Here is a 12,006-nt window from a genome sequence, read left to right as displayed (position 1 = left end):
AGACACACACACACCATAATCAGACACACACGCACACACCAGAATCAGACACACACACACACCAGAATCAGACACACACACACACCAGAATCAGACACACACACACCAGAATCAGACACACACACACACCAGAATCAGACACACACACACACACACCAGAATCAGACACACACACACACCAGAATCAGACACACACACACACACACCAGAATCAGACACACACACACACACACCAGAATCAGACACACACACACACACACCAGAATCAGACACACACACACACACACACCAGAATCAGACACACACACACACACACACACCAGAATCAGACACACACACACACACCAGAATCAGACACACACACACACACCAGAATCAGACACACACACACACACCAGAATCAGACACACACACACACCAGAATCAGACACACACACACACACCAGAATCAGACACACACACACACACACACACACACACCAGAATCAGACACACACGCACACACCAGAATCAGACACACACACACACCAGAATCAGACACACACACACACACACCAGAATCAGACACACACACACACACCAGAATCAGACACACACACACACACCAGAATCAGACACACACACACACACCAGAATCAGACACACACACACCAGAATCAGACACACACGCACACACCAGAATCAGACACACACACACACACCAGAATCAGACACACACACACACCAGAATCAGACACACACACACCAGAATCAGACACACACACCAGAATCAGACACACACACACACCAGAATCAGACACACACACACACCAGAATCAGACACACACACACCAGAATCAGACACACACACACACACACCAGAATCAGACACACACACACACAAGAATCAGACACACACACACACACACACCAGAATCAGACACACACACACACACACCAGAATCAGACACACACACACACACACACCAGAATCAGACACACACACACACCAGAATCAGACACACACACACACACACACCCCAGAATCAGACACACACACACACACACCCCAGAATCAGACACACACACACACCAGAATCAGACACACACACACACACACACACACACACACACACACACACACCAGAATCAGGCACACACACACACACACACCAGAATCAGACACACACACACACACACCAGAATCAGACACACACACACACCAGAATCAGACACACACACACACACCAGAATCAGACACACACACACACACACCAGAATCAGACACACACACACACACACACCAGAATCAGACACACACACACACCAGAATCAGACACACACACACACACAAGAATCAAACACACACACACACACACAAGAATCAGACACACACACACACACACCAGAATCAGACACACACACACCAGAATCAGACACACACACCAGAATCAGACACACACACACACAAGAATCAGACACACACACACACACACACACCAGAATCAGACACACACACACACACACCAGAATCAGACACACACACACACACACCAGAATCAGACACACACACACACACCAGAATCAGACACACACACACACACCAGAATCAGACACACACACACACACCAGAATCAGACACACACACACACCAGAATCAGACACACACACACACCAGAATCAGACACACACACACACACCAGAATCAGACACACACACACCAGAATCAGACACACACACACCAGAATCAGACACACACACACACCAGAATCAGACACACAAACACACATCAGAATCAGACACACACACACACACACCAGAATCAGACGCGCACACACACACACACCAGAATCAGACACACACACACAAGAATCAGACACACATACACACACATCAGAATCAGACACACACACACACACCAGAATCAGACACACACACACACACCAGAATCAGACACACACCAGAATCAGACACACACATCAGAATCAGACACACACACACACAAACATACGCCAGAATCAGACACACACACACACACACCAGAATCAGACACACACACACACCAGAATCAGACACAGTTCCTAATGAAACATTTACTGGCAGCTCACAGAAATGGGAAAGACCTTGAACAAAGTGGGCTGTCAGGAAGCATTTTAACCAAGTCCCGAATTGTGTCTGACTGCATTTCCCCTCAGCAATGTGTTCTGTCCCCAGCCTGAGGGGCTGGCACACACAGGAACACTGCGTGAGCTGGAATGCAGATTCCAACACCTCCCCACCAGAGGTTATTGCCTTGCATGGAGATGTGAGCTGATCATTAACAACTCCCATTTCCCAAATGCAGAGACTTCAAGATCCTCCCCGGATGTGGGTCCCTGCCAGGGCCAATGTCGTTCACAGTCCTCTCTCTCCCTTTCTCTGAACTGTGTACAGTTTCAGGAAATTGGGCTACGCTCTAAACGAAGTTTCACTTTCACATTTGAAGCAGAGGAGGACAGAGCCAGTCGCTAATTGGGGGAATAACTGCAGTCATGGGATACTGACACTGCATTTGAGGGTGCAATTATCACACGAGTTTGGAGAAGAACAGCGTGCGGTGAGTGTGTGTCAGTGAGACGGCGAGAGAATGACGGAGGTGATTGTTTCAATAGGTGCAAGAGAGAAGTAAGGAGAGGGAGGAGGGCAGGGGCAGGAAACAAGGAAGGGAGGAGGAAAGGGAAGCGAATGGAGGGGAGTGGGGGAAGGGAATAGAGTGGGAGGGGGAGAGGGGATGTGAGGAGGGAGGGAAGGGGAGTGTGAGGGGGGAGAGGAGGAGGGAAGGGAAGGAGCAGGGAAGGGGGGTGTGAGGAGGGAGGGAAGGGGGGTGTGGGGAGGGAGGGAAAGGGGGTGTGAGGAGGGAGGGAAAGGGGGTGTGAGGAGAGAGGGAAGGGGGGTGTGAGGAGGGAGGGAAGGTGGGGTGTGGAGGGAGGGTGAGGAGAGGAGGGAAGGGGAGGTGAGGAGCTGAGAAGAGGGGTGTGAGGAGGGAGGGAAAGGGGGTGTGGAGGGAGGGGGAGAGGGAAGGGGGGAGGAAGAGGGGACAGGGGAGGGGTTGGGGAAGAGGGGTTGAGGAGGGAGGGGGAGGGGAGAGGAAAGGGAAGGGGGTGTGAGGAGGAGAGAAGGGGGGTGAGCAGGGAGGGGGAGGGGAGGAAAGGGGGAGAGGGAAGGGAAGGGGGTGTGAGGAGGAGGGAAGGGGGTGGGGAGGAGGGAAGGGGGTGAGCAGGGAGTGGGAGAGGACGAGGAGGGAAGGGGGAGGAGGTGGGGTAGGGGTGAGGGCAGGGGGAGCAGTCTTAAACCTGGACCATCTGTGACCCACTTTCACCACCTCCGTACAGCTTGCCGAGAGTGCTGTTCACCTGGCAACTGGTTAGTCCCGCACCGGGCTGCCAACTTCCCCCCTGGGTATCACTGAAAGCTCAGTGAGAGGCCATTCAGTGACTCAATGTCAGTACTCTCCCTCCAGACTGTTCTGGGGCACTCTTGAACACTACATTCCAAATCCTACATCTTCAGTAAAAAAGACATTCCCTCTCCATTCCAGTGAAGGGAGTGTCGCATTGCTAATGTCACTGGTATAGTCGCTCCCAGGGTAATGTTCTAGGGACACGGGTTCAAACCTCACTGTGGCACGTGGAGGCCCTTCAATCTACTTAATGACTCAAATTTCTGCAGTAAAGCATCCCACAGATTCAGTCCTGTTGGAGAGAAATTCCTCCTCATCTCTGTCTTAAATGAGTGACCCCTTGCTCTGAGATTATACCCCCTGGTCCTTGACTCTCCCACGAGGGGAAAAACAACTTCCCCTGTGCTATCAATAATGTTACATGCATGTGAGTGTTTAAATGAACTTTACATGTTTGCCAGAGGCCTTCAGCTTTATATTTAAAGCCAGGTATTTGACCCAGAAAAAGAGAGCAGGACCGACCCTTCGGGGGCTTCCGATTTTTAAGAATTCCCTCAGCTGGATCCTCATGAACAATCACTAACTGCTTCGATAAAAAGTACGGTATGAAACGGTTGTCTGTGGGTTTAGCTTAGTTTGGAAGCTGGATGCTTTGTGCCGACGTTTGACCAGCAGCCTGTTTTTGTAGGCCCCAAAATCTCTCAGCCGAGTGATGGTAAATGGGGAGAGGCCAATGGCGCATGGAGCCAATCCCTGGTGAACAGAAAATATACAACTCCACAAGGAATCACTGTCAAGGGAGGAGAGAGAGAGAGAGAGAGATGGTAAAGTGGCAAAGAGAGCTAGAATTGGAGTAGCAGATGTTTTGGCGCTCCATGTTTTTTTCCTTTATTGACTCATGGGATGTGGGAGTCACTGGCTGGGGCCAGCATTCAGCTATAACGAGAGGCTAGATAAGATCAGAGATAAGGCAGTGTGGAGCTGGGGGTACACAGCAGACCGGGTAACATCAAAGGAGCAGGAAAATTGACGTTTCAGGTTAGGGACCTATCTCTGGCATCAGCAGTTCTTACTATCTCTGGATAAGCTCAAGTTGTTTTCTCTGGAGCAGAGAAGGTTGAGACGCGTGTAAGATTTTGAGGGGTGAGGACGTAGTGGATAGCAAATAGCGGTTCCCCTTAGTTGAAGAGTCAATAACAAGGTGGGGATCACTTTAAGCTGAGGGGTGAGAAGTGGTGGGGTGAATGTGAGGAGAAAATGTTTTCACCCAGAGGGTACTGGGGCCTGGAATGCATTGCCTGGAAGAGTAGTTCAGGCAGGAAACCTCACACCCTTTATAAAAATACTTGGATGAACATTCAATGCTTTGGGCCTAGTGCAAGAAGGCCTGACTGCTGTATTTAATATTGTGCTTTTGGCAGTACAGACTCATGGGCTGAAGGCCCTCTTCTGTACTGTATGATTTATTACTGCTCCCCCCCAGCACAAGAAGGTCGGGGTGAGCCCCTGCAGTCCTGTGTGGTATAGGGACACCAATACAGTGCCATTAGGAACGAGTTCCAGGATTCTGACCGAGCGACACTGAAGGAACAGACGATATATTTCCAAGTTGGGGATGGTGAATGGCTTGGAGGGTGAACTTGCAGGGGATGGTGTTCCCATGTACCTGCTTTCCCTTGTCCTTCTGGATGGAAGTGGGTCGTGAGTCTGGAAGGTACTATCTGAGGACCCTTGGTGAGTTGCTGCAGTGCATCTTGTAGAAGGTACACACTGCTGCGACTGAGCGTCGTTTGTTGGGGGGTGGGAGTGGGATGTTTGTGGATGTGGTGCCAATTGAGCGGGGGGCTGCTTTGTCCTGGATGGTGTCCCCATCTGGGGCAATTGGGGAGTATTCCATCACATTCCTGACTTGTGTTTCAGTGTAATAAAGACTGCAGATAGTTGGAGCACAGAGAAATTTGGAGAATCGCTGTCTATGAATCACAAAAAGACAGCATCCAAGTTCAGCAGGGAATAGGGCAGGTCAATGGAACATTGGCCTTTATTTCAGAGGGAATGAAGTATAAAAGTGGGGAGATTTTGCTAAAACTGCACAAGGCATTAGTTGGGCCACAGCTGGAATACTGTGAACAGTCTTGGGCCCCGTATCCAAGGAAAGATAGACTGGCCATTGGAGGCAGCCCAGAGTAGGTTCACTTGCCTGATCCCAGGTACGCAGTGAATTCTTATGAGTGACTGAGTAGCTCGGGGTCTGTACTCATTTAGAGGGAGAGGTGACCATATTGAAATGGACACTATTGTTAAAGGGACTGGACAGGGGAGTGTGCAGAGCCTGTGTCTCCTTGTGGGAGAATCTAGGACCAGAGAATGTTATCTCAGATTGCCTGATGATGACAGAGGTGAGGAATTTCTTCTCTCCGAGGGGAGTAAATCTTTGGAATTCTTTATCACAGAGGGCTGTATGAATTTGGTCATTAAGTATATTCAATGTTGAGATAGATCAGATTTTTAATCAGTTAGGGAATTGAAAGTTATGGGGGGAAAAAGCTGGTAAGTTGATTTGAGGATTATGAGGTCAGCTATGCTGTCATTGACTTGATGGGCTGAATGGCCTACTCTGCTCCTATGTTTTATGGTATCATAGAATACCACATTACATGAAGAAGTAATTTCTATTGAGTCACCTTACCCCAGTGGTGACATCAGCTGGCTCTGATATTGCTGCTGCTGGGTAATAACTGCCCAGGTCTAACTGATGTGCTGGAAGGCTATCAGACAAATATAACATCCCTCCCTCAACCAAGGCTACCACTTTAAGACACATTGAAATGCCCACTCCTGGAGGGAGGGGAGGTGTGTGCCTGTAGCTTCCCTTAGCTTGCAGTGGAAAGTGCTGTGTTCAAGCAGTTACACACTGGCTGGCATTGGGATCATTAAACCACCCAGTGTTGGTGCTTCAGATTGGAATCATGGAAACAGGGCCTTCAGCCCACTGTGAGTGTGCAGGTTTTTGGGAAGAATTCTCTGCTTGGCTGTACCACCCACCCTGGTTCTTTCCTAATCGCCTCCTGATGAGAACTCATTCCCTTTGGAACGTTGACAGAGTCTGCTGTTTGCTCTGTTACTGGCAGTCTATCCGTATACCTACAGCAATCATTTTGAACTCTTCCCAAAAAGGTAAACAATAACAGCTTCCCTTGTCTTTTCACGATGCCATGAATCCCCGCATTGACAGACGGCAAGAGAAACCAAATTGGGTTAGGATTATATTCACTGAAGTTTAGAAGAATGGGGGTGGAATCTCATAGAAACCTACCTAATTCTAACTAGACAGGGTAAACACAGGAAGGATGTTCCTGATGGCTGAATGAATTAGTGAATGATTTTTATTGTCACATGTATTTGGGAAAATACAGTGAAAAGTATTTTGTCGCAACAATCTGCTGCCATTTCAGAGGGCATGCTGACATTGCCGCTTCCTGCTCTGAGCATGCTCACAATGTCCCTTTCCTCCAACCACCTGCCCCCCCAATCCTGCCCTGAGCATGCTCACATTGCTCCTTCACCCCATCTAGTCTGAGCATTTCCAGAACCAGGGGGGTTACAGTCTATTGAAAATGGGGTTGGACTGAGATGAGGAGAAATGGCCTCACCCGGAGAGTGGGGGAAGCCTGTGGAATTCTCTACCACAGAAAGCGGTTAGTGCCAAAACATTGGACGTTTTCAAGGAGTTGGATATTGTTCTTAGGAATAAAAGGGGGGAATAGGGACTGAGTTGGATGATCAGCCCATGATCGTATTAAATGAGGGAGGATGCCAGAGGGGCTGAATGACCTACACCTGCTGCTAATGTTGATGTTTGTAACCTGTTTGTAATTGGTGTTAATAGGGTTGAGGATCTTTTTCATTTCCCCAACTTGCCTGTATAGTGAGTGCACTCACACCCTTCATGTCCTCTTGCAATTGGAGCATTTCATGTTGCCACTTCCCTGTCACACCCCCAGGTTATGAACAAGGACGTAAGGGCCAAAAACCAAGATGCCGAGAATCCCGATGATGGTTGGCCGCCACTTTCCCCGAACCAGGTGCCACACTGTTCTGACAGCAGTCGTCCAGCTGGTGATGGGCATCATTTTCCAAACGCCGCGTCAAGCTTCGGGGAGGTGCAAACTCCCCACCCAGCAGCTACCCACGTTTTTTGTGTCCAGGTGGGTGAGATATAACCCTGTTGGAGAAAATGGCGGGGGTGGGCGGAGGTGTGTGTACTTGGGGGAACCATGCAGATCGTACAATAGTTTTTCTTTTACGGGATTTTCTATGGGATTGGTGCCCATCCAGAAACGCCTACTTCAGGGTCAACTACCGTGGTTGAAAGTCTGGAGTCACACGTAGGCCAGACCAGGTAAGGATGGCAGGTTTTCTTCCACAAAGGGATGTAGAGAACCAGATGGATTTTAAAGCAGATTGAATTCAAATTTCATCATCGCCACAGTGGGATTCGAATTCAGTCTCTGCCAGTCTGGGAGCTGTAGATTACAAATCTAGTGATACTGCCACAGAGATACACTAAACAGGGTGACCAGTATCACTCACTTTGTGGCACTGCCTGAGCCACAATCATTCTTGCCATGTTTTGAAGTTCAGATTAGATCACAAGTCTTTGGACTGTGCTGTCAGTGGACATTAGAATTCACCCGCACACTGGGAATTTAGTATGGTACAAGTCAGACTAGGTAGGATGGAAGTTTGCTAACCACATACTTGGGTGAGATGCAAATGTGCCCAACAGCCTGATTTCTCTTTGTAAACCTGGTATTTTATCCCTTGTCAGAGGCCCACTTCTTTCATGTCTGAATGTAGCAAGACTTGGACAATAATCAGGTTTGAGGTAACACATGAGAAGTGGCATTTACACCAAACAAGTACTTGGGAAGTGACCATCTTCATCATCACCCTCTTGACGTTCAATGGTGTTACCATCACTGAATCCCCCCACTATTAAAATCAGTTACCAATGACCAGAAAATGAACTGGACTCCCTACATAAATGCAGTGGCTACACGAGCAAGTCAGAGGCTGGGAATCCTGCAGTGGGTGGCTCACTTCCTGACTCCCCCCCCCAACAAAAATCTGTCCACCATTGACAAGGCACAAGTCAGGAGGGTGATGGAATACCCCCCCCCCCACTTGCCCCAGATGGGGGCAGCTCCAACAACACTTGAGAAACTTGACACCATCCAGAACAAAGCAGCACCCACTCAATGGGCCCCACATTCACAAATATCCCACTTACCCACCACCACCGACACTCAGTAGCAGCAATGTGTACCATCTACAAGACGCCCTGCAGTAACTCACCAAGGCTCCTCAGACAGCACCTTCCAAACCCACAACCCACTTCCACCCAGAAAGACAAGGGGCAGCAGATACATGGGAATACGACCCCTTGCAAATTCACCCTCCGAGGCCCTCACCATCCCTGACTTGGAAATATATCGGTCATCCCTTCAGTGTTGCTGGGTTAAAATCCAAACTCCCTCCCTAACAGCACTCTGTGGGGGTCCCTACATCTCCCAGACTGCAGTGGTTCGAGCAGGCGGCTCACCCCCACCTTTTCAAGAGGGCAATTAGGGGGAAATGGGGCAATAAATGCTGGGCCCAGCTGTATGAAGATAATTGGATTTGAATTGTTGAAACAATTGCCTTGATGAGTGTAGGTAATTCTGTGTATTGCTCTTCATGTAGGAAGATGCCCTGGAAATGGGACAAGTGATACCTTTTGTGGTCCGAGGGGCAGTGGATTTCTGGAGTCATCATCATGTGAAAATGCCCTTTTCAAACTACAGCATGCAAACCAAGCCCAGGGCAGGAATGGTAATGTAACAGGGAATGGTGGGCAATTTGCATTGTTACAGCCTGCCTCGACTCACCATCCCTTACCACAACCAATTTGGACAAACTTTCCCAGTAGGTTGAGACAGAACAGTGCCATTGCAGGACCCAGTAGCACCAGCACCGGGCTACATCTGCCACCCACCACCACAATCAATGTCCCAAGGGAGGTGGCAAATTATCACCAACCCTTTTTCTTTCCTCGCTGTGCCTTCAGGGGAGGCAGACATTGATAGCGACGGTGATGTTTGTTGCCCATTCCTAGAACCCAGTGGCTTGCTTGCCTGTTTCAGAGGACCATTTCAAGTCAACCACATTGCCGTGGGATCTGGAGTCCAGACCGGGCTAAGGACGGCAAATCATCGTTGCTGAAGGGACACTAAAGAACTCTGTTGTTATTCTTGCGATGATCGGTGATAGGTTAAAGGTCACCCTTACTGCATGGTTTGATATTTCCAGATCTACGAATTGAATTTACATGCCACATCCTCAATCATTATCTTTCAGTATCATTCAGAGATTAAACGCTGGAACGTAATCAAAGGAGTTCTTGGCAAGGCCAAGTTTGAAACCTCGAAGGATTTGGAGGTAAATAGCACTGATGAGTTTGCAACCTTTTCACAAAACTCCAGTTCTACCATTTACTTGTTGTACAATAGCCCACTTCAGCTCCTGATTCATTCACCATGATCCCAGATTGATGCTGGGTATGTGAAACAATATTAAACAGGGCCAGAGACACTAAGAACTGCCAATGCTAGAGTCTGAGATAACAGTGTAGAGCTGGAGGAACACAGCAGGCCAGCCAGCATCAGAGGAGCAGGAAAGCTGACATTTTGGGAAGGGTCCCGACCTGAAACGTCAGCTTTCCTGCTCCTCTGATGCTGCTGGGCCTGCTGTGTTCCTCGAGCTCCACACTGTGTTATTTTAAACAGGCCAGATGTAAAAGCTGGAAATACACTGGGCTATATACTCCCAGGACATAGGTACAGTTCGGGAATGCAGCTCACTCCTACCTTCACAAGGGGGCAATTGGGGGATGGGGCATTAAGTGCTGGGCCCAGCCAGCAACACCCACATCTGAAAGAACTGAGTAATGACCTTGGGGGTGGGAGAAGACTACAAACCATTGGCTTGATGTGTTCCCATTTGTTTTCCTTGCCTATTTCACAGAACGCTATTAAAGAGTACAATCAAAAATATGCCCATCTCTGGAATTTCTCAGGACTCCATGAATTCTTCAAGCAGGTGAGGTCAAGCCTCAAGCCTCTCCAATATGATCCAACATAGACCTGGCTGATCTCCATCTGTCAGAGAACCAAAAGGACAGTAACAAATTGGCAGAATGGGCAGATGAGGTTCAGTGCAGACAGAAGTGTGAGGTGATGCACTTTGGTCAGAAAAGTATGGAAAGATAGTATAAAATAGGGAGCGCAATTCTAGAGGGAACAGAAGGAGCTCAGGATGTAGGAACACAGATCACTTAAGGTGGCAGGACAAGTGGAGAGAGCAGTTAATAAAATAGCCAGCATTTTTGGCTTTATTAATATGGGAATAGAGTACAACAGCAGGGAGGTGATGTTGACCTGGTATAAGACACCTGTTAGACCCCAGCTGGAGTACTGCATATGGTTGTGGACACCACATTATGGGAAAGATGTGAACGCATTGGAGAGAGAGCAACTGACTTACAAGAATGGTTCCAGTGATGAGGATAGATTGAACAATGAGGATAGTTTGGGACTGAACGGAGTAGAGCGGGAGAAGCTGTTTGTGTTCGTAGAAGGGATAAAAACGAGAGGGGAAATAGATTTGAAATGATTGCAAATGAAGCAAGTGAGACATGAGAGAGAACTCTTTCAGCAAGCAAGTGGTTACGGTGTGGAATGCACTGCCTGGAAATGTGCTGGGAAGGGAGGGAAAGATCTATAGGGGCTGATTGATTGACTATGTGCAGTTTGCACATTCTCCGTGTCTTTGCAGATTTTCTCCGGGTGCTCCAGTTTCCTCCCCAGTCCACAGATGTGCAGGTTAGGTAGGTTGTTCCAAAATGCCCAGAGTGTCCAGGGTGATTGGAATAGCCATAGAAAGTGCATGGTTATGGGGGTAGGGTAGGGGTTAGGTGGGATGTTCTTCAGAGGGTAAGTGCAGACCTGATGGGCCAAACAGCCTCTTTCCACACTCCATGCATTCCAAGAATGTGAAGGAAATGAACTAGAATTCATTGAAGATCATAGACGAGGTTTGATAGTTGAAATACACGCAGGTGTATTAGGGAGCAGTGTACAACTTTTGTCTGCATTTATATAAATTATTTAAATGACCATTTACGAGGCACAGTTAGTAAGTTTGCAGATGACATCAAACTGGTGGGGCAGTGGACAGGCTAAGATTACAAAGAGATATTGATCAACTGACTTCAATGGGCTGAGGAATGGCAGCTGGAGTTTAATTTGGATAAATGCAAGGTATTGTATTTTGGTAAATCAAACAAGGACAGGACTTGTACAATTACAAGTAGGGCCTTGGTTAGTGTTGTACAACAGAGAGACCTAGGGGTTCAGGTACATATTTATTTGAAAGTGGTCTCACATGTAGACAGGGTGGTTAAGAAGGCATTTAGCATGTTTGCCTTCATCACTCAGACTTTTGAGTACAGGAGTTGGGACGCTATGCTGAGGTTGTACAGGACATTG

General features: G+C 48.3%; 1 protein-coding gene across 4 annotated transcripts in view; it reads left to right on the top strand.

The window, feature by feature from the left end:
• Positions 1 to 2,251: 2,251 nt before the first annotated feature.
• The window catches only part of LOC125447965 (poly(ADP-ribose) glycohydrolase), a 71,010-nt gene continuing 61,255 nt past the window's right edge, over positions 2,252 to 12,006 (top strand). For 2 of the 4 annotated variants that reach the window (XM_059641114.1, XM_059641113.1), the window contains exons 1-5: positions 2,255 to 2,575; positions 7,423 to 7,626; positions 9,164 to 9,292; positions 9,818 to 9,898; positions 10,484 to 10,558. In XM_059641114.1, coding sequence (XP_059497097.1) covers positions 7,426 to 7,626; positions 9,164 to 9,292; positions 9,818 to 9,898; positions 10,484 to 10,558 — 486 coding nt within the window. In that variant the 5' untranslated portion in view covers positions 2,255 to 2,575; positions 7,423 to 7,425. Of the gene's footprint in view, positions 2,576 to 7,422; positions 7,627 to 9,163; positions 9,293 to 9,817; positions 9,899 to 10,483; positions 10,559 to 12,006 lie in introns of all 4 variants that reach the window. The other 2 variants (XM_059641115.1, XM_059641116.1) reach the window with 2 other exon arrangements.

This window comes from Stegostoma tigrinum, chromosome 40, assembly GCF_030684315.1.
Source record: "Stegostoma tigrinum isolate sSteTig4 chromosome 40, sSteTig4.hap1, whole genome shotgun sequence".
Taxonomy (NCBI): domain Eukaryota; kingdom Metazoa; phylum Chordata; class Chondrichthyes; order Orectolobiformes; family Stegostomatidae; genus Stegostoma; species Stegostoma tigrinum.
This window is presented reverse-complemented; position numbering and strand designations above follow the sequence as displayed.